Source organism: Mobula birostris, chromosome 16, assembly GCF_030028105.1.
Source record: "Mobula birostris isolate sMobBir1 chromosome 16, sMobBir1.hap1, whole genome shotgun sequence".
NCBI classification, from domain to species: Eukaryota; Metazoa; Chordata; class Chondrichthyes; order Myliobatiformes; family Myliobatidae; genus Mobula; species Mobula birostris.
The window spans coordinates 61,558,131-61,581,535 of record NC_092385.1 but is presented as its reverse complement, the minus strand read 5'-3'; the positions used below and the strand labels follow the sequence as shown (position 1 = coordinate 61,581,535).

General features: G+C 41.8%; 1 protein-coding gene across 1 annotated transcript in view; it reads left to right on the top strand.

Moving 5' to 3' along the window:
* The window catches only part of rnf123 (ring finger protein 123), a 410,214-nt gene that overhangs the window by 243,972 nt on the left and 142,837 nt on the right, over positions 1-23,405 (top strand). Inside the window, exon 34 of the mRNA XM_072280728.1 lies at positions 9,160-9,244. Coding sequence (XP_072136829.1) covers positions 9,160-9,244 — 85 coding nt within the window. The remainder of the gene's footprint in view (positions 1-9,159; positions 9,245-23,405) is intronic.

The window sequence follows — 23,405 nt, the reverse complement described above, 5'->3', positions numbered from 1 at the left end:
TCAGGTTGAATACATGGCGAAGCACTTCACATAGCTGAGGGGCATAGGCTTTGAGCACCCTGGTACTGACACCATCTGGTCCTGCAGACTTGCTTGGGTTGAGACGTTTCAGCTGTCTTCTCACCTGTGCAGCCGTGAAGCCCATTGTGGTGGTTTTGTATGGGGGAGGGGTATAGTCATGAGAGCAGGGTGGGGGACTGTGAGGAGGGGTAGGAGGGGAGAGTGGAATATGTGTTGGTTGGGGGCTGACAACAGATGGCTAATGTGGGGGATGGGCAGGGGTCACAATGTCAAATCCGTTAAAGAACAGGTTAAGTTCGTTGGCCCTGTCCACACTGCCCTCAGCTCCTCTGTTGCTAGTTTGCCGGAACTCAGTGGTGGTCCTCATCTCCCTCCAGATCTCTCTCATGTTGTTCTGCTGGAGTTTCCACTCAAGCTTCCTCCTGTACCTGTCTTTAGCCTCCCTGATCCTGGCTTTCAGATCCCTCTGTATTGCCCTTAGCTCCTCCCTATTTCCATCTCTAAACGCCCTCATTGGTACCAATGACATAGGGACAAAAAGCAAAGAGGTCCTGAAAAGAGAACTTAGAGAGCTAGGTAGAAGGCCTAGAAGCAGGACCTCCCGGGTAGTAATTTCTGGTAGAAACAGGATGTTTTGACAGATTTGACAGGATGTTTTTGACAAGCTGGTACAGCGAGCAGGACTTCAGATTCTTGGATCATTGGGATCTCTTCTGGGGGAGGTATGACCTGTTCAAAGGTGACAGGTTGCACCTGAACCTGAGGGGATCTAATATTATCACGGGCAGATTTGTTACAGCTGTGGGGAGGGTTTAAACTAATTTGTTGCGGGGGGGGGGTGTGGGAACCTGTGTGAAGGGACTCAGGATAGGACGTATGGTAAAAAAGTAAAGATACCGAACAGTCAGACTGTCAGAAAGGGCAAGCAGATGATAGGATGTAATTGCAGCTAGCAGGGTGAGTATCAGTACATTAGGGATGCAGAATCAAAAAGGGGAGCAAATACGGTATTCAAAGTGTTATATCTCAATGGATGGAGTATAAGAAATAAGGTGGATGAACTTGTTGCACTGTTACAGATTGTCAGGGTTGACGTTACAGCCATCACTGAATCCTGACTGAAGGATGGTTGTAGTAGTCGGGAGCTGAATGTCCAAGGTTACACGTTATATCAGAGCGATAGGAAGGGAGGCAGAGAGGGTGGCGTGGCTCTTCTGGCAAAGAATGGCATCAAATCAGTAGAAAAATGTGACAGAGGATTGGAAGGTGTTGAATCCTTGTGGGTTGAGTTAAGAAACTGTAAGATTAAAAGGTCCCTGATGGCAGTTAAATACAGGCCTCACAACAATAGCTGGGATGTGGACTACAGATTAAATGAGAAATAGAAAAGGCGTGTTAAAAGGGTAATGTTATGATAATCATAGGGGATTTCAATATGCAGGTTGATTGGGAACATCAGGTTGGTAATAGATCTCAAGATAGTGAGTTTGTTGAATGCCTACAAGGTGGCTTTTTAGAGCAGTTTGTCATTGAGACTACTAGGGGATCAGCTATACTGGATTGGGTGTTATGTAATGAACCAGAGGTGATTAGGGAGCTTAATGTAAAAGAACCCTTAGGCGGCAGTGATCATAATATGATTGAGTTCAACTTGAAATTTGATAGTGCGAAAGTAAAGTCTGATGTCGCAGTATTTCAGTAGAGTAAAGGAGATTACAATGGTATGGGAGAGGAATTGGCCAAAGCAAATTGGAAGGAGATGCTGGCAGGAATGACAGCAGATGGCATGAATTTCTGTGAAAACTGAGGAAAGTGCAGGATAGATATATTCCAAAAACAAAGAAATACTTAAGTGGCAAAATAGTTCAATCCAGGCTGACAAGGAAGTCAAAGCTAGTGTAAATGCAAAAGAGCATCAAAGCAAAAATTAGTGGGAAGACAGGGGATTGGGAAGCTTGTAAAACTCTACAGAGAGCAACTAAAAGAATCACTAGGAAGAAAAAGATGAAATGTGAAAGCAAGCTAGCAAACCATATCTAAGTGGATAGATAATAAAAGCTTTATCAAGTATGTAAAAAAATAAAGAGAGATGGGAGTGGATATAGGACTGCAAGAAAATGAGGCAGGAGAAATAATAACGGGATCAAGGAGATGGCAAATGAACTAAATGCTTATTTTGCATCAGTCTTCACTTTGGAAAGCACCAGCAGTGTGCCAGATGTTAAAGGGTGTGAGGGAAGAGAAGTGAGTGCAGTTACTATTACAAGGGAGAAGGTGCTCAAAAAGCTGAAAGACCTAAGGGTACATAAGTCACCCAGACCAGATGAACTGCACCCTAGGGTTCTGAAAGATGTAGTGGTAGAGATTGTGGAGGCATTAGAAATGATCTTTCAAAAATCATTGGACTCTGGCATGGAAAATTGCAGATGTCACTTCACTCATTAAGAAAGGAGGAAGGCGGCAGAAAGGATATTATAGACCAGTTATCCTGATCTCAAGAGGTTAGGAACAAGTTGAAGTCAATTGTTAAGGATGAGGTTATGGACTACTTGGTGATAGAGGCCAAGATAGGACTAATTCAGCATGGTTTCCTTAAGGGAAAATCTTGCCTGACAAACCTGTTGGAATTCTTTAAGGAGATTACACGTAGGATAGATAAAGGCGATGCAGTGGGTGTTGTATATTTGGACTTTCAAAAATCCTTTGACAAGGTTCCACACATGAGGCTGTCTACCAAGTTATGAGCTCACGGTATTACAGGGAAGTTACTGGAATGGTTAGAGTATTGGCTAATTGGTAGGAGGTAGTGAGTGGGAATCTTCTTCTGGTTGGCTGCCAGTGGTGTTCCACAGGGTTTGGTGTTGGGACGACTTCTTTTTAAGCTGTATATCAATGATTTGAATGATGGAATAGATGGCTTTGTTGCCAAGTTTGCAGATGATATGAAAATTGATGGAGGGGCAGGTAGTGTTGAGGAAACTGTAGGCTGCAGAAGGTCAGACAAATTAGGAGAATGGGCAAGAGAGTGACAAATGAAATACAATGTTGGAAAATGCCTGGCCATACACTCTAGTAATAGAAATAGATGAGTAGACTATTTTCTAAGTGGGGAGAAAATCCAAAAATCTGAGATGCAAAGGGACCTGAGAGTCCTTGTGTAGAACACCCAAAAGGTTAACTTGCAGACGTCAGTGGTGAGGAAGGCAAATGCAATGTTAGCATTAATTTCAAGAGGTCTTGAATACGAGAGCAGGGATGTGATGCTGAGGCTTTATAAGGCTTTACTGAGGCCTCACCTTGAGCATTGTGAACAGTTTTGGGCTCCTTGTCTAAGAAAAGATGCGCTGGCAATGGAGAGTGTTGAGAGGAGGTTCACAGGATGATTCCAGGAATGAAAGGGTTATCATACGAAGAATGCTTGATAGCTCTGCGTCTGCACTCACTGGAACTTAATAGGATGAGGGGGAGATCTGATTGAAACCTTTCAAATGGTGAAAGACCAAGACAGAAGATGTGGAAAGGATGTTTCCCAAAGTGGGGGAGTCTAGGACAAGAGAGCACAGCCTTAGGATAGAGGGGTATCTATTTAAAACAGTTGCAGAGAGATTTCTTTAGCCAGTGGGTGGTGAACTTGTGGAATTTATTACCGCAGGCATCTGTGGAGGCCAGGTTGTTGTGTTGATTTAAGGCAGAGCTTGATAGGTTCTTAGTTGGACATGGCATCGAAGGTTACGGGCAGAAGAGCAGGGAGTGGGGCTGAGGAGGGGAAAAAAGTATCGGCCATGATTGAATGGAGAAGCAGACTTGATGGGCCAAATGGCTTAATTCTGCTCCTGTGTCTTATGGTCTCACAGATGATCCCGTTGGGAAAGATAGATACTGACCATGGAGATTTTGGCTTCTATGGATCAATGCAGGAAAACAATGAAAAAAGAAAGCTGAGCATGTTTTACACATAAAGGATGGGTATATAAGGGAGACTCTGAAGTTTTGGTCAGATAATGTATTGGCAACAGTTCTGGGCATCATAGCTCAGGAGGTCGATGATGCTCTTGGAGGGAGTGAGGTGTCGGATAATGCCACATTTGAAAGTTGAGGTCTGAGGAGAAGGTGCATAAAATTCAGTGCTATGATTTGGAACTTTGAAAGCTAAGGGTTATTTAATCTTTTAGAAGCTATTAAGTGGAACCGATTGGATGAGAGAAATATTTTCTACTCATTGGAGAGTCTAGGACTAGAGAGATTGTTCTAACTAGTAGGGGATTTCTGAAGGGCTAGTAACCTTACTGTACAAATGCCAATGGCTGAAAGATTAGTCATCTAACTGAAATTGATAAACTATTGTCAAAGGCTTTGAAATACATATATATTGTGAAATGGCTTCTACTTGTTTTACATAACTACATCTAAGGTCAAAGTGCCTGAGGAATTAAATGGCCCACTTTGGTTTCTGTGTTTGAGAATGGGTGTTTTTGGAGCATTGTTTCACTGTTCAGGATTGTACACATTAACCACTGAATCCCTATTTAAGATGGAGCAACTGTAGAACCCATTACTAGTCTTTAACACAAAACACCCAAGTTCCTTTGCCCACAGATGCTACTTAACCTCTGAGTTCCTTTGGCAGATTGGCAGATAGTCTTCAAGATTCTGTGTGTGATCAGCACTGTTCACCTTGGAGGCACGTAGCAGGGTTTTAGATGCACCAGGTTGTGATCTGACCTCAATGGGAGGAGGGGAGAGGAGCTGTATGCATCCTTAACATTAGCGTAAATCAAATCCAGAGTCCTCTCCCCTCTGCTACCATCTCAGGTGACTTCAACCATGTTACCATGGCTAGAACACTGCCCAACTTCATGCAGTATGTGAGCTGTACAACCAGAGGGTTGTACCAGGTTGTATCAGTGCAAGGATTATGCTGAGTACAGCCTGCAAGTGTCATCGATCTTCAGATGCCAAAGTAGCATGCCCACAACCTACTTCCCCAACTCGTACGTATGTGTGCGGAAAGCAGAATATCTAAGGGAATTCCATGTGGTCATGGGGAGAACGTACAAACTCCTTACAGGCAGCAGTGGTATATACACACACACACACACACACACACACACGTGTGTTGAGGACTGACCCCCATCCAACAACACCCCTCAACCTTTTTACAAACTTTCTACAAAATAGCACTGTTTCTGTTTAGTACAGGCCACACAGACCATTGTCCCCTCTGTTCATAGGCATCCGTTAGTCTCATGAGACCATGGATTTACGCCTTGGAAGGTTTCCAGGGCGCAGGCCTGGGCAAGGTTCAATACAGTGTATATAGAGCATCGGTCTCCTGTTTCGGATTGTTTGTGTGTGCATATTTAGGTTATATGTAAAAGAAAAGTATATCCTGATAATTGATTAAACGGAGCAGATTCTGTACAAAGCAATTAAATGGTAAGAGCCCAGATAGACGGACCTTGGGATTGCATTAGGTTTTGTGAATCAGCAAGAGGTTCTAGGTGAGGAAAGGAAGGAAGTGCCTTAAGTAGAGGTTTCTGTGAGAGGAGGTGGTTGGAGTTCTAGGTCCAAATTACTACTTGTCCTATGAAATAGGAGGCTGTTTAGGTCCATTGGCTCTTTGCTGGCATAAATCAATCCAATTCCACCACTAATTTTTCCTTAATCTATACTTCCCACATTCTGATCAACTCCATACTACATTTAACCTGAGTCACTGAGTTATGAGGCAGCAGCTTTACGAGCTGCCCTAACAGTGCCTAGAGAGTGATGATGGAAAAGGGATTACCTTTGTGAAAGAGGCTTTGTGTCTGTTATTGCAATAGGTAAATGACAACTATTATAACAATATAAATAATTTGGATTCTGTTGCATTTGATTAATTAGTATGGCAATGTGGCATTGGAACTCAGTTATTTTTGTTATCCTTAAGGTTCTTCCAGGGGCTAAGAATGGCAAGCAGTCTTAATTCTTAACGATCACTTATTTTAAAGTTTAAACAAAAGTACAAATACTAAGCAAACTAAGTGAAGAGCTAGGAAACAAAGCAGAGATTCAATGGAAAGCAAAGAAGCTGAAGATAAAAAAGAAAAAGGCAACGAGAAAAACGATGGCACCATTGAAAAATCCATCACCTTTATGGTGAGGATGAGAAAATTCCTTAGATAAAAATAAACCAAGCAATGGTTGCACAATTACATCACATGGATAATGTGCTAACACTTAACCAACGAAAAATGAAAAAGTGTCGGTAACTCCTAATATGAGGAAATCTGCAGATGCTGGAATTTCAAGCAACACACACAAAAAATGCTGGTGAACGCAGCAGGCCAGGCAGCATCTGTAGGAAGAGGTACAGTCGACATTTCGGGCCGAGACCCTTCATCAGGACTAACTGAAGGAAGAGTGAGTAAGAGATTTGAAAGGGGGAGGGGGAGATCCAAAATAATAGGAGAAGACAGGAGAGGGAGGGATGGAGCTAAGAGCTGGAAAGTTGATTGGCAAAAGGGATATGAGGCTGGAGAAGGGAGAGGGTCATGGAATGAGAGGCCTAGGGAGAAAGAAAGAAAGGGGGAGGGGGATGGGCAAGGAGTATAGTGAAAGGGACAGAGGGAGAAAAAAGAGAGAAAAAAAGTAATGATAATAAATAAATTAATAAATAAGGGATGGGGTACGAAGGGGAGGTGGGGCATTAACGGAAGATAGAGAAGTCAATGTTCATGCCATCCGGTTGGAGGCTACCCAGATGGAATATAAGGTGTTATAAAGTCCTTTACCACTTTCTGCCAGTAAGTGGGGACGAACCACCATATATTCTGTGAAAAATACATGAGTTTGTTAAAAAAGTACAAATCATGAGTAAACTACGACTTTAGTCTTACATTAATTCATCTAATATCTTACAAAAAGTATTAAAAACCAGTGGTTTCCAACAGCGAAAACCCCATATGTTTGTCTAATCTAGCTATGTTCAGAATAATCAGTTTGCTTATCACTCAGTTTGGTCAATGGCGTGTCTAGTCTACCACTCATCAAGATCATGACGGATAATCCACCTCATTTCCACTTTCCATTCTAATTCTCACATATTCTTGGATTACAAACATCTGTCTTTATTTTTCTCTGAGGGAAAGGATTCCCAAGACTAGCAGTCTTTAGTATGTTTGAGTTCTTTGTGGGCCCAGCACGAGTGCAGTTATGAAGAAAACATGGCAAACTTCAAACTTCCTTTGAAGTTTGTGAAGGATCGGCATGACATCTAAAATTTTAACAAACTTCTATAGATGTGTGGTGGAGAGTATATAGAGTGGTTGCATCATAGTCTGCTATGGAAACACCAATGCCCTTGAATGGAAAACCTTACAAAAAGTTGTGGATACAGCCCAGTCCATTACAGGTAAAGCCATTCCCACCATTGAGCACATCTACATGAAGCGTTGTCACAAGGAAGCAGCATCCATCATCAGGGACCCCCACCACCCAGGTAAAGCTTTTTTCTCTCTGCTGTCATCAGAAAGAAGGTACAGGAACCTCAGGACTCACACTACCAGGTTCAGGAAGTTACTACTCTTAAACCATCAGGCTCTTAAACCAAAGGGGATAACTTCTCTCAACTTCACTTGCCCATCACTGAAATGTTCCACAACCCGTGGACTCACTTTCAAGGACTTTACATCTCATGTTTATTGTTCATTTATTTTTTATTATTATTTCTTTTTGTATTTGCGCAGTTATACTTGGTACACTGGTTGAACACCCAGTTGGTGTGGTCTTTCATTGATCCTATGATGGCTACTGTTCTATTATGGATTTATTGAGTATGCCCACAAGAAAATGAATCTCAGGGTTGTATACATTGACATCTATGTACTTGGATAATAAATTTACTTTGAAAACTAGCTCATTTCCCAGTTCTGACAAAGGGTTTTGACCCAGAAATATTAACTGTGCTTGTCTTTTCACAAGTACTGTCTGACTTGCTGAATGTTTCCAGCATTTTCTGTTTTTATTTCAAATTTTCAACAGGATTTCATTGAGATTATCCAGAATTTTGTTGCCTCCATCCCTACTTCCTGAGCCTCACACACCTCTCACCAGCTGCACCAGCTTTCAGTTTTGCAATGCTTCAGATTTAAAATTCTTCATCTCTTTTAGTCCCTCAAATTATTTTGAGGAGTTGTATTTATAAATAATTTTTTTACAGTATCAGTTCATCTTGGTGTTGATGAGCTTGCCTGGCATGTTTGGGCATAACCTCTGGAGTTCCCTCCCTAAACCTTTCTGTTTCCTGTCTTTAAGGCGCTCTTTATTGTCTAACTTTGAGCAGTGTTTGGCTGGCTGTCCTCTCCATAGCTAATTGTTAGATTTAATCTTACATTACAGTGAGTGACTGATACCTGGAACACAATAGCGGAGGAAGTGGTTAACATTTCCTACATTCATTTAGAAAGGCAAAGCATAAAAGGATATTTACTAGTACTGGCAAATGGGATCAGTGTAGATAAGCAAAAAGGTCTGCATGGACATGATGGGTCATTTCAGTGCTGTTCAGCTCAATGACACCTGTGGATTGCAGGAAGTGCATGTGTTGTTATTGCAATGCATAGGTGTCATAGAATGCTTCAGCACCGGAATGCTTTCTATGCCAAAAATGCATTCTTTTGCTGTAGTGAACATTCCAGTGCTGAAGTGGATTGCATTAGTGTTTTAGTGGTACAGGTGCATAGGTACTACTTGAAACACAGTGGAGGAGGCGGTCAAACTGACCCATAGACATGAGTAAAATTCTGGAAAATATCATGTGACCTAGGCAGCAGAGTGGCCTAAGATTATATTGCAGTTCAGTGGGTAGGAGGATTTTATACCCCAGTCTTGCAATATTAAGAAAAGCAGAGATTAACTAAATGGCGTGCACTCAAGTCATGACTGATCCTATACCTCAACCCTACATTCCTGTTTAATCCCCATATTCCTTAATTCTCTTCAAATCCAAAAATCTAAAGCTTGGCTATGAAAATACACACACCTTCCATACTTTATTGCACACTTGCTTTAATGTAGATCAATGTGGCATGCTAGAGATTGTATTTTTAAAAATAATGTACTAATGATTTTATTTCTTCCCTCCTACTTCCTCAGGTTTGGAAAGTGTGGACCATTATCCAATATTGGTAGCTGTGACAGGAATTCTTGTCCGCATCCTAGTTGACTCTGATGCTCAGGGGTAAGAAACTGTTTGCTAAATGTTGAACAGAAGGATTGTTAAGCTATAATATAATAATTTATGTATATTGCCTGTCACTTGGTTAGACAGTGTATTTGATGTGGGAAATTGCAAAATGCTATTTTTAAAAGAATAAAGTATCTTTGGAGGTATATTTTACACCGTGATGTAAGGTTAGATAAATATTGGCGCGCATGATTAAAAGAAAGTTTTAACTGTTTTTCCTAGTTCTTTATTTAAGCATGATAACCAAACAGCCTGTGAAGTTTTGGTTGAAGAACAATTTGGATAACTTGAATTGTGTCAGTTCTCGGGTTTGGATTTATTGTTCACAGTATATAGTTAGAATTAATTCTAAAGATAGATCCAAACTTCAGAGCTGCAGCAGAACCTCAATAAAAGCAATGCAAAGTTCAGCTATATTCCTCCATTTTAAATGGCTACAAAACTTGCTAGAATCATAGAAATATTACAGCACTGAAAGAAACCATTCAGCCCGGCAGGTTCATACCAGCTTTGTCAGTTTAATTTACCTGCTCTACTTTAATACTTTGTCCCTCATGATTTTATCTGTTCTCTTTTGAAAGCCTCAGTTAAATATATGCCCTTCACACTTTCAGAATTCTAGATCATAACTACCTGCTGTGTCACGGAGATTTTATTCTTGTTAGCCTGGATCTTTAGCAGTTATTTTAAATCTGTATCCTTGGCCTTTTACAAATGGGAACAGTTTCTGTCTGTTTTTGCCTATTTAAACCATCATGGTATTGGCTTCCTAACCTGCTCAGCTTTAAGAACAATATAAGCCTTGTTCTTGCAATTGACATTGGTTATCTCTCTGTTCATATTCTCTGGGATTTTACATTCCTTTTTACATGGTGATGAGTAAAATGGGATGTTAAACTCTTGTTTTACAAAGTTTCAAAGTAACATTTTTGCCTTTCAATCTGGTAATTTCATAAGGCTACTGTTACTGCTGAGATTTTATTAAATTCGAGGTCTATTTTATTCAGTTTAAATTCCCTAGCTGCTTTAATTTGCCAATGGAACAATGGTCCAGAACCCTGGTTGCTTGTCGAGTAAGAACCCACACCATTGTTTGTCTCTCACCAGTTTGAGAAGTAGCCATTTGCAACAGTTCTCTGCTTGCAGTCCTTGAGCCGTCCTCTTACCAATGCCATCAGTGATTCTTCGCTTCCATCAGTTTCAGTTTTAGAATAACCTTTTTTGAGAGATGTTTTTGGATGCCATCTGAAAGTTAATAGTGTGATATTTACTACATTATACTCATTAGCCTCCTTTATTACTTCGTCAATAAACTTAACCTAAGTTAGTCAAACATGGTTCTCTGTTCTCCGTTAATAATTCACACCTCTCCAAATTACTGTTATTTTTCATCTCGTTGGTTATTATTTGTAAAAGCTGGTGTATTCGTGCAGTTAAGTGACCAACCTGCACTTGTTGAGTTTATCTATGTCGTCGTGAACAAAATTGTAATGTTCCCATTCAACCATGTTTGGTACCAACCCTGTCCCGAGTGAAGGCTCGAAGATTCCACATAATACTTTTGAAATTTCCATCTGCAGTTGATTGGCAATGTGCGATGCATCCAATCTTGACCACGTGATTTTTCGTATCTAAGTATAGTCGGTTTTCTGGTACCTCCTCCCATCTATGTAGCAGCAATGCCTTTTTTGGCCAAGGTAGATACAGAATAAGCATTTTATGTTTCAGCTATTCCTTCTGAAGGTGGTGAATCTGTTGAATTCATTGCCATAGATACCTGTGGAGGCCAAGTCATTGGGTATATTTAAAGTGGAGGTTGATAGGTTTTTGATTAGTCAGAGCACCAAAAGTTGCAGGGGAAAAGCAGGAGAATGGAGTTGAGAGGGATAATAAATCAGCCACGATTGGATGGCAGAGCCCATCGATGGGCCAAATAGCCTGATTCTGTTCTGTGTTATGTGGTTTTATGGTCTTCTGCCTCCATGCTTCGCTTCGTGTTAACTGCTAGTCAGTTCTTATACCTGCATCTAACAGCTTGCTTCCTGACCTCTGTGGGGCATGGAGCAAACTGCAAAGGTGCAGGTGAATATTAATATATAAAAGCTCACAGATCCATTTCAACACTGCACCGAGACTGACAGTGGGTTTTGAGGGCTGCAAGAACATTCATGCATGAGGTTCAAGATAGCTCTGCAGAAATATAGAGAAGCAAAATCACCACAATAAGTAGCAACAGATGAAGTTGGAGGAGAGAAGAGGGGGAAAATGTGGCATTACCAGCCCACCAGTCCCTGGGTGTTCTGCGCAGAAACAGAATTCTGCTAATTGAGGCTGAGAAACCAATTCATGAAATGGCTTATGGGCTGCGCTGTCTCTGTGAATGGAAAGAGTGGCATAGAGGTACAGCTGTTAGAACAATTCAAGTGACCTTGGTTTGAAACTGACCTTGAGCATTGTCCTTCTGGAATCTGCCTGCTCCATGTGACCACTTCGGTTTCTTCCATCTTCTTCCGGCTGTTCTGACTGTGGAAAAGAATAGGTTACCAGGGAAAAAGTTAGCAGCGAATAGGAGGGTTCTGTGAGCTGGCATCGATTTAATGGAACAAATTGACCTCCTCTGTTGGAAACAGTGCAAAACTGATGGCAGTGTATTGATGCAGATACGTCATTGCAGGAAGGGGAGAGACTCATGAAGAGAATGATCTCTTGTGGTCTGGAAACACTTTGCAGCAAATCCTCCCAGTAAAGTATTAACAGCACATCCCTTTCTCAAAGGAGAAAATCAGCAAGCATGCTCTAGGAGACCATAAAAACAGGCCTGGAGCCATCAGTTTCCATTACATGCTGGTTTATTTATTGGGGTAGAACAGTAGATTTAATGACTGAATGCTCTCTCATGAGAGCTTTGTGAGACACTCATCCCAATTTTCCATTTTTATACTCGAATGTCATTTCATACTGAAGTGGTTTCCTTGTCCTGAGGTTAGTGGCACTGCCATGAATTGTTCTGACAGCTAAATGCCTCACACATCCCAAGGCATTATCAGAGTAACTTTGGACTCTATCGTGTCACATTGTCGGGTGTTGTAAAGTGGTAGTGCTGCTGCATCACAAATCTGGTGATCTAGGTTCAAATCTGATCTCTGGTGCAGTCTGTGTGAAGTTTGCACATTCTCCATTAGTTCCCCTAGGCCCTCTGCTTTCCTCCCAGGTTAATTGGTTACTGTAAATTGTCCCTGGTGTGTAGATGAGTGGTAGATTTGGCGGAGTTGATGGGGATTTGAGGAAAATAAATGGGATTAACATAGGATTAATGTAAATGTGCAGTTGGTGATCAGCATAAACTCAATTCGCCAAAGGGCCTGTTTCCTCACTGTACGATTCTATGACATACTCTCAATTTGCACTTATTTCTTTTCCACCTCTTCCCCCTTATTCACTGTTTTGGATATATCCCTGGAAATACTACTGCACACAGTGCTGAATGCATCATTGAATATATGTAAAAATTTTGTCCAGTCAGCTGAATAGGATCTCACAGCAAAGATGACACATATGGGGCTGTCCTCAGAATAATTAACATATCAAACTCTATTTGCTGCCTTTGGCTCACCAGCCTGTAGTGTGGGTCTGATTGTGCTTGGCTTGCACGTAGCATTGACCTTCTATGGGATTGCATTGCCCGCACTAACCTCCAGCCATGTAGCACCCAGTTTGCTGAGGTCTTGCTGCCGGACTATGAAGATAAAGATTAGCTTTATTTGTGACAAGCACATTGAAACATACAGTGAAATTTGCCATTTGCCTCAAATCAAAACAAAGATTCTGCTGAGCAGCCCACAAATGGTTCCACGCTTCCAGCATGTCCAAAACTCACTAATCTTAATCCTATGTCTTTGGAATGTGGGAGGAAACTGGAGTGAGAGCCTGAAGGAAACCCACACAGTTATGGGAAGGACATATAAACTCCTAACGAATAATGGCAGCAATTGAACCCAGATCTTACAGCTGGCTCTGAAATAGCATTACACTAACAATCTGGCTCAATCATCTGGTTGCCAGGCAAAGTATGCTGCTAGAGGGCTGCTTCAGAACAACTTCAAAGAATGGAGGTGCTTAAAGAAAATTAAAATGCACTTAAATAATTTAAAATGTTAATAATTCCTTTAAAATTAAAGTATAATGAATTTATATAAAATACTATTACCTTTTGCAAAGTAATTGAAAACTTTAAAATTAATTTAGGAATGAAAAAGATAACTAATCCCTCTAACATCACATCCCTTAATGAAGAGTGATAAGTACATTCCTATGGTCAGCATAATGATACAGAAACATCAGTGCTGAGGAACAGAAAATTCTACAGAAAGTGGTGGATAGAGTCCAATCCAACAAAGCCCTCCCAATCATTGAATACATTTACAAGGAGTGCTGCCACAAGAAAGCAGCATTTATCATTAAGAATCTCCCATCATCTAGGCCATACTCTTTTCTCATTACTACCATTAGGCAGGAGTTATAGGAGCCTTGGGTCCCACACCACTGTGGTTGGCAGCTCATCAAGGAAAGGAAAACTCTGATCTCAAACCTTTGTTGCCTTGTGGCTATACTCACTCATGGGGAAGGCTTCAAGAGTAAGAGGAAAAATCTGGAGATGGAATCCCTAAGATGAGTTCAACACTGACTGACATCTCCTGCTCACTACTGTTGCCAGACTGTATCAATCTCTGCCATTCCTTTGAACTCATCCTCTGCATGGTGGAGGGAGCCTGCTGTATGGACAACAGCTTGCTCTCCATATTGTACTGCCCTGGCTTGCATATCGACTTTGACGACTAGCTCACAACATCCATGGTCAATCCCAATCGGTGGAGGGCTACCATGATTATCTTACAGCCATCAAGCTCCTGAACCTGTGTGATAACCTGAACTCTGAACTGATTCCACAACTTCTGAACTGACTCACTTTCAAAGACTCTACAACCCTGGTCCTCAGTATTATTTATTTACTTTTTTTTATGATTTAAATTTTATTGAATTCTTTTACAAATTTTTCCTCGATCCCTTGAGTCAGTGTTGAAATTATGTAAATCATAGCTTACAAAACATAAAATTATCCATAAAATAAAAACAAACATGGCAGAAATAAATATCAATATAATAACCATGTGTGTCTATTTAGACCTCTAATAACATAAAAGCCTGTTATTCAGCAATATGCTTCATCACACATTCACCACTATTTCTCCCCCAGGAAACCTAAATATTTGCCCCATTTTTGTGCTTAGATGTCCAATCTATCAAACTGTTTGTAAGATATGCGTTCAAAAGCTGCCTCTTTGGCTATTTCTGTGGCCCACTCCTGAAATGATGGTTCCCCCCCAAGTTCCTCCAACCTCTAAGTATAATTTGTCTTCCTACCATTATACTTGTCTGGATCCAATTTTGAGAGTGTTTATCCCCAAGTAGCCCAATGTGTGTCTCCCAAGACAAAAAAGTCTGGGGCAGAAAGGGAGTTGAATACCTGAAACTTCACCAATATACTTATGTATCATAATCCAAAATTCTTGAATTCTGGGACAGGACCAGAGCGCATGCACTAAGTCCCCTTTATCCGCCTCATAGCGCCAGCATTTAGGGGTATTTTTCAATTCTAATCTATGTAACCTCGCTGGAGTCCAATAAAAACAGTGTGGAATCTTAAACTGAATAAGGCGCACCCTCAGGTCTTGACATTGTTTTGACATTTTTGCAAATTTTGTCCCACTCCTTTGTCTCAAAAGTCACACTCAGGTCTCTTTCCCATGATCTTTCAAGACCCAACAGAAATTTGTCCCCGGAGATTTGTGTTAAAGCTGAATAATAATTTGAGGCTTTGTGACCTTTACCATATGCAGCCAGTACAGTAGACAGTATTGTAGCAACTTGTGGGGGTTGCTGTGGAACCAAAAGTTGTATGTAGCAAATGGTGCAGTTGAAGATATCTCCAAAATTGTGACCTAGAGATATCGTACTGTTGGGATAATTGATTAAAAGATTTTAAACTGTCACCATTATAAAGGTCTCCCAATTTAATTATACCTTTCCCTTGCCATTCCCTCCAGAAGAAAGTGGACTTATCAATACAGAACTTCGGATTCATCCAGATACTCGAGGCTTCATTCAAATATGGATTAAATTTAAATAATCTAGCTATCTTATTCCAAAACAAATGCATATGTGATATAATTGGGTGAGACCTTGCCTCAGGAGGTAACTTGATAGACAAAATGGAGGGGTGGGAGGAAGAGCAGAACACTCAATACAATACCAAGGAGGCGCGCTCTCCGGAGGGAGAGACCAATGTGCTAAATGCTTAAGAGTAAAGGCATAGTAATGGTATATTAACTTTGGCAAACCTAAGCCCCCCCTTTCAACTGGCAATTGTAATTTGTTAAAGTTTAAGCGTGGGCATTTACCATTCCAAATAAAAGCCTTAATTATTTTATCAAATTGCTTAAAGTATGTTGATGGGATTTGAACTGGTAACGATTGGAACAGATAATTAACCTTTGGAATGCTATTCATCTTCAAGGCATTTACTTTTCTCGACATTGACAAATAGAATGATGACCGTCTGTCTACATCACATGAAATTCTCTGCAATAATGGATCAAAATTTACATTTACTAAATCCTTCAGTTGAGGGGGAAAATTAATACCTAAATATCATATACGTACCCTTCTTTGGCCAGTGAAATTGGCCTGGGTAAAAAGCAGATGCAGGGCAATATGCAGTCAACGGTAGTGCTTCTGATTTTGTCCAATTAACCTTATAACCTGTGAGTCTAGACAATAGACAATAGGTGCAGGAGTAGGCCATTCAGCCCTTCAAGCCAGCACCACCATTCACTGTGATCATGGCTGATCATCCACAATCAGTACCCTTTTCCTGCCTTCTCCCCGTATCCCTTCACTCTGCTATCTTTAAGAGCTCTATCTAACTCTTTTTTGAAAGAATCCAGAGAATTGGCCTCCACTGCCTTCTGAGGCAGAGCATTCCACAGAACCACAACCCTCTGTGTGGAAAAAGTTTTTCCTCAATTCCGTTGTAAATTGTCTACCCCTTATTCTTAAACTGTGGCCTCTGGTTCTCGACTCCCCCAGCATCGGGGACATGTTTCCTGCCTCTAGCGTGTCCAGTCCCTTAATAATCTTATATGTTTCAATCAGATCCCCTCTCATTCTTCTAAATTCCAGTGTATACAACCCCAGTTGCTCCAATCTTCCAACATATGACAGTCCTGCCATCCCGGGAATTAACCTTGTGAACCTACGCTGCACTCCCTCAATAGCTAGAATGTCCTTCCTCAAATTTGGAGACCAAAACTGTACACAATATTCCAGATGTGGTCTCACCAGGGCCCTGTACAACTGCAGATGGTCCTCTTTGCTCCTATACTCAACTCCCCTTGTTATGAAGGCCAGCATGCCATTAGCTTTCTTCACTGCCTGCTGTACCTGCATGCTTACTTTCAGTAACTGATGAACAAGGACACCTAGATCTCGTTGTACTTCCCCTTTTCCTAACTTGACACCATTCAGATAGTAATCTGCCTTCCTGTTCTTGGCGCCAAAGTGGATAACTTCACATTTATCCACATTAAACTGCATCTGCCCACTCATCTAACATGTCCAAGTCACCTTGCATTCTCATAACATCCTCCTCACATTTCACACTGCCACCCAGCTTTGTGTCATCTGCAAAGTTGCTAATGTTACTTTTTATCCCTTCATCTAAATCATTAATGTAGAAACGTTTGTATATTGTAAATAGCTGCGGTCCCAGCACCGAGCCTTACGGTACCCCACTAGTCACTGCCTGCCATTCTGAAAAGGACCCATTAATCCCTACTCTTTGTTTCCTGTCTGCCAACCAATTTTCTATCCATGTCAGTACCCTACCCCCAATACCATTTGCTCTAATTTTGCACACTAACCTCCTATGTAGGACCTTATCAAAGGCTTTCTGAAAGTCCAGGTACACTACATCCACTGGCTTTCCCATGTCCATTTTCATAGTCACATTCTCAAAAAAGTTCCATAAGATTAGTCACGCATGATTTCCCCTTCGTAAATCCATGCTGACTCGAACCTATCCTGCCACTGCTATCCAAATATGCCGCTATTACACCTTTTATAATTGATTCCAGCATCTTCCCCACCACTGATGTCAGACTAACTGGTCTATAATTGCCTGTTTTCTCTCTCCCTCCTTTCTTAAGTAAGACTTTATAATGTTAAAAAGACATGGCGCTGATTGACTAGGGTCAGACACAAATAATAAAATATCATCCGCATAAAGCATCAGTTAATGAACCTGTCTTCCCACAGATATCCCTATAAAGTTCTCATTCTCTCTGATGGCTGCTGTCAGGGGCTCCAAAGCTAGACAGAACAACATTGGAGAACTGATTTGTCGTCTTTTGCACATTGATAGTTTGTCAGTCTTTGTAAAGTATATTCATAAATTCTATTGAATTTCTTATTTTCCTGTAAATGCCTTCAAGGAAATGAATCTCAAGGTAGTATATGGTGACATACATATATATACTTTAATAATAAATTTACTTCACACTTTGAAGACCGCTCTGGCAGACCACAGTACATGTGCTTGCAACACTGTGTGTCCGACAGAGTGATCAGCAGCACTGGGCTCCACAGGGGACTGTCCTGTCTCCCTTTCTCTTCACCATTTACACCTCGGACTTCATCTACTGCACAGAGTCTTATCATCTTCAGAAGTTTTCTGATGACTCTGCCATAGTTGGATGCATCACCAAGGGAGATGAGGCTGAGTACAAGGCTATGGTAGGAAACTTTGTCACATGGTGTGAGCAGAATTATCTGCAGCTTAATGTGAAAAAGACTAAGGAGCTGGTGGTGGACCTGAGGAAGGCTAAGGCACCGGTGGCCCCTGTTTCCATCCAGGGGGTCAGGGTGGACATGGTGGAGGATTACAAATACCTGGGGATACGAATTGACAATAAACTGGACTGGTCAAAGAACACTGAGGCTGTCTGCAAGAAGGAGCAGAGCCGTCTTTATTTCCTGAGGAGACTGAGGTCCTTTAACATCTGTCGAATGATGCTGTGGATGTTCTACGAGTCTGTGGTGGCCAGTGCTATCATGTTTGCTGTTGCGTGTTGGGGCAGCAGGCTGAGGGTAGCAGACACCAACAGAATCAACAAACTCATTCGTAAGGCCAGAGATGTTGTGGGGATGGAACTGGATTCTCTGACGATGGTGTCTGAAAAGAGGATGCTGTCCAAGTTGCATGCCATCTTGGACAATGTCTCCCATCCACTACATAATGGACTGATTGGGCAGAGGAGTACATTCAGCCAGAGACTCATTCCACCAAGATGCAACACTCAAGCGTCATAGGAAGTCATTCCTTCCTGTGGCCATCAAACTTTACAACTCCTCCCTTGGAGGGTCAGACACTCTGAGCCTATTTCCTGGCATAATTTACATATTACTATTTAATTATTTATGGTTTTATTACTGTTTATTTATGGTGCAACTGTAACGAAAACCAATTTCCCTCGGGATCAATAAAGTATGACTATGAATGCTGAGGAATCAGCTGTAAAGTGTATTTGTCGGTTGCAGAGGGAGGGCAGCTTTTAAAATGGTCCATAGAATGATGGTCGAACTAACTGCTTTGCCCTGAGTCTCTCACAGCTTTTGTGTGTAGTTGGAACTGTAGTGGTCAAGCAGGTGTTCTGCGAATATTTCATTGCATTTCTCCTGTATGCCTTGGTGATAAATAGGCTTTGGGATTCCAAAGATGAGAATGCACATCTGCTCTACTCTTGTCATTGTATCTGAGCAGCAGCACATGTTATTTTATGGTTGGTGTTTTGGGAGTCAGCTGGACAGAGGAGAATCTAAGGAAATCACCATTTACTACCTTGATAGGACTTGAGTGCTAAATGAAGGCAAAAATATTTGCAGCTACCTTTAGCTAGTAATGCAAAATGGTTAAACTGTTTTGGTCATCTAGGGAAAATATCTATGAAGTTTTCAGTCATCCAGGTCATTGTATGTCAAGCAGTAGCAAATCAAGGTAACTGGACCTGCTGAGTTGTCTAGAAGACCTTTTGTCACTCACCCAAGAGGCTTCTTCAGTTCTGATCCATGGTGGGTAGTTTTCCAGCTTATAAACCCTGAGAGTTGTTTAAAGGTATTGTAATCACATCAGGGTCGCTAAGAGTCATATAGGAGGAAGAGGATCATGTAGTCTTACCTTTGCATGAACGGAGGTGTGAACCGTAGTGGAGGAGCAGGGGTAGAGATGTTAGGACCACATTGTAAGTAGCTGATAGGTGGTGTCGTACCCCACTCTCTCTGTTCAGGGATGGGTTTTCCAGTTTGACAAAGATGGCTACTTTAACCCCTCTTTCAAACCACCGGTTCTCCTGTCCAAAATATGCACATAGTTATCATTAAAAGAGTGGGGTACAAGATCAATCTAATCCTTCCTTCTTACATATCCCTCCATTTGTCTGTCATCCATGTGCCTATCCAAGAGTTTATTAAATGTCCCTAATCTACCACCTCTCCTGGCAGTGTGCTCCATGCACTCACCACTCTGTAGATAATGAAATTACCTCTAACATCCCTCCTTTACTTTTCTCCAATCACCTTAAAATTATGCCCTCTTGTATTAGCCATTTCCACTTCTCACCATCTTGTGTGCAAAGAGCAGAAGCAAGTCATCCTTGATACTCGGGACTGCATTGAAAGAAGCAGTAATTGAGGCTTGTATAAAGATCCTCCTTCACATTATCAGGAGCCATTGCTGCATGAACAGTGCCAAGTGCTGCATAAGAATACTAGCTGCAATGTCAACTGTAGTGACATTGGGTAGAGGAGTAATACCACAAGGTTGTGAGTGAGAGTACATGTGACAGTGAAATCTTCTTGTAATTCATCCGCAGGCATTCAGCACAGATGAGGGTACGCTCCACAATTGAAATTACATCAGAGGCTCTCATCTTAATTTGTACAGCAGTGTTGATACAGTTCCCATCAGTGATATCCTGATGAAGGGTCCCGGCCTGAAACATTGTGTTTTTATGCTGCCTGACCTGCTGAGTTCCTCCAATGTTTTGTGTGCGTTGCTCTCACCTTTGATTGTTATTTACAGATTTTTCACTGTGTAACAATTGTATACATGCTCCAGGGGGTTAAGTTAAACTCTCCTTTCAGATTTATCATTTTATAGGTTTTGGGATATGCAGATAACCATAACTATGACCAACCAACTAGCTGACTGGGCAAACAATAACTAAGAATCCTTTTCTCATGTTTTGTTTTTATGGAGAGGAGAGGGGGGCGGCATCCTGGAAAGGTTTGCTCTGTCACAAACTTTCTCCATTGACCTGGGGTCAAGAGGCAAATGACCATCATACTGGAGCTGTCAGTCAGCTGGGAACTTTCAGTGAGAGGCTCATCTGCCCCTGTTGTGATTCCCTATTGCCGCAGTACTTTATTAGTCAACAGCTGAGACCTTACAATAAGTAGATTTAAGTCCCACACTCTGTTTCCTTACAAATTAGTGCACACAAGCACTTGAGATTGTAATGTGTATGCTGATGAGCTCAGCTGCAGGCTGTTGGCAGCTGGAACTGCCCTTGAGAAATTGTCACAGTGGCTTGCAAATGCTGCGTGTGTTTTAATGACAGCGATACTCCCTGTGTCTCTGGCTCGAGCACACTCCTTCCAGCAAGACAGTGAGACTGCCTGACCTATAGCTGGGACAATTCTTGAAGCATTCGGATGTGTTTGTGCACAATGGCTGTGTGCGTGATAATTTTCACAATCTTAATGCTCCCAAAACAGGCACTCTATTCCAAGGTTTGTCACAGAAATCGATTACTTGGTGAGCAGAGGAAAAGATTCAAGAATGAGCTCAAAAAAATCAAACATATTTCATGGAAGTTGCTGTTCTGACAGGAATACAAAGTCATTAGAGTGGTAGGTGTGGCTTCCACTTTTTAAACACAAATGCATTTAGTCTTGTAAGGCAATCAAAGACTTTTTTTCTCCATGAATAGTGCATGTACAGATACAGACCCTGGACTCAGAAATCATGAAAGTAAGCAAATTATTAAATTCAAGGCCTGAAACATCTGATTGCATAGCACTGAAAAAATGCAGAACGGAGGTGAAAATTGGCTTGACCTAGAGTGCAGCACTGTAGTGACACTTTCTGGGTCACATCACACCACACTGGAAGCATGTTCTGGGGCTTGCTGTCAGAATTTAGATTTTCAGCACCAAAAAGACAAACAGTAAGAACCACAATTGTGCTGATACGTTTTCATTTTAGGCTACATTGGTCCAGAAATGTGTGGTTGGTGATCGCCCTTGGACCTGAATCAGAATCAGGTGTATGTCATAGAACTTGTTATTTTGTGGCAGCAGTACAGTGAAATGCATCAAAACTACTAAAAGTTACAATAAGAAGTGTATGTAAGAAAATAGTGGAAAAAGAGAGTAAAATAATGAAGTAGCGTTCATGGACCGTTCAGAAATCTGATGGCAAAGTGGATGAAGCCAGACATCCCACACTGCAAAAACTCAATTCAGGGAGGTAGCACCATCGATTTGCGGGAGACTTCCGGGAGAGGTGATATGTCTGCAATAGAGTAGCTCCTTAGCAGCCAGCCAGCTAGTTTAAATAACGTTAGCTATGCTAATGAACGAATGACACCTGTTAAACTCACTTCAACACGTCTTTTACAGTCTTAACCCACCATGGGCAATAGAAAAGTCACTGTTGCAAACAGTGCAGCGAGCAACACTGTCATTATTCTGACCGCTGTTAGGCGGGGTACACTTTAGTGTAGTCTAGGGTGACGTACGTTTTATATTTTTTTTTGGAACACTCTGCCACTCTGACTTTTTTTGGAACTCTCTCGCTCTTGCTCTTGCCCTCGTGCTCTCTCGCTTGTGGTCGCTCTCACTCGTGCTTGCTTTCTCGCTCTTGCTCTCGATCTCTTGCGCTTGCTTTCTTGCTGTCTCATGCTTGCTCGCTCTTGCTCTTGCGCACTCTCACGCTTGCTTTCTCGCTCTCTTGCGCTTGCTTTCTCGCTCGCTCTCGCGCTTGCTTTCTCGCTGTCACTCTCTCTCGTGCTTGCTTTCTCGCTGTCACTCTCTCTCGCGCTTGCTTTCTCGCTCTCTCTCTCGCGCTTGCTTTCTCGCTCTCGCGCGCTTGCTTTCTCGCTCTCTCTCGCGCGCTTGCTTTCTCGCTCTCACTCTCTCTCGCGCTTGCTTTCTCGCTCTCTCTCTCGCGCTTGCTTTCTCGCTCTCGCGCGCTTGCTTTCTCGCTCTCTCTCGCGCGCTTGCTTTCTCGCTCTCACTCTCTTGCGCTTGCTTTCTCACTCTTGCTCTCGCTCTCTCACGCGTGCTCTCTCGCTCTCTCTCTAGTGGTTGCTCTCACTTGCGCTTGCTCTCTCGCGCTTGCTTTCTTGCTGTTACGCTCGCTCTCACGCTCTCTCTCGCGTGCTGTCTCACGCTCGCTCTCAAAAAAAATCAATTTCCAGGACATTGTATATAATTTGCAGGCATCAGGGAGCCACTATTAATTTGCGGGAGACTCCCGGAACTTCCAGGAGAGGTGGGATGTCTGATGAAGCTGTTCCAAAATCATTGACTGTGGGTCTTCAGGCTCCTGTACATCTCTCCCAATGACAGTAATGGGAAGAAAGCATGAGCTGGGCGGTGCTTTTTAGTGTTTAGGGTTGATCTGTATGTCTTATCTTTTATCTAATGTACAACAAGGTTAGGTGACCAGAGGTGGGAACTGAATGCTCAAGGGATGAAGTTAATAAAATGGTGAGAAATGGTCATGATATAGAGTTAGAATCAGTTTGAGTCAAGCTAAGAACAGCAATGATCAGTGAATATTGGTAATAGTTAATGAGAAACAATCAAATAGTTGTTGTGCTCTCTATTAATCAAGAGGTGCATGTTTCAGATGTAAGGTTGGTTGTAAAGGGCAACTTAAATAGCTACATTTAGCTATAAAGAGTGTTCCTGATAAATATTATGCAGAACATTAATCTACATATAGACTGGACAAGTCAAATTAGTAGTATAATGA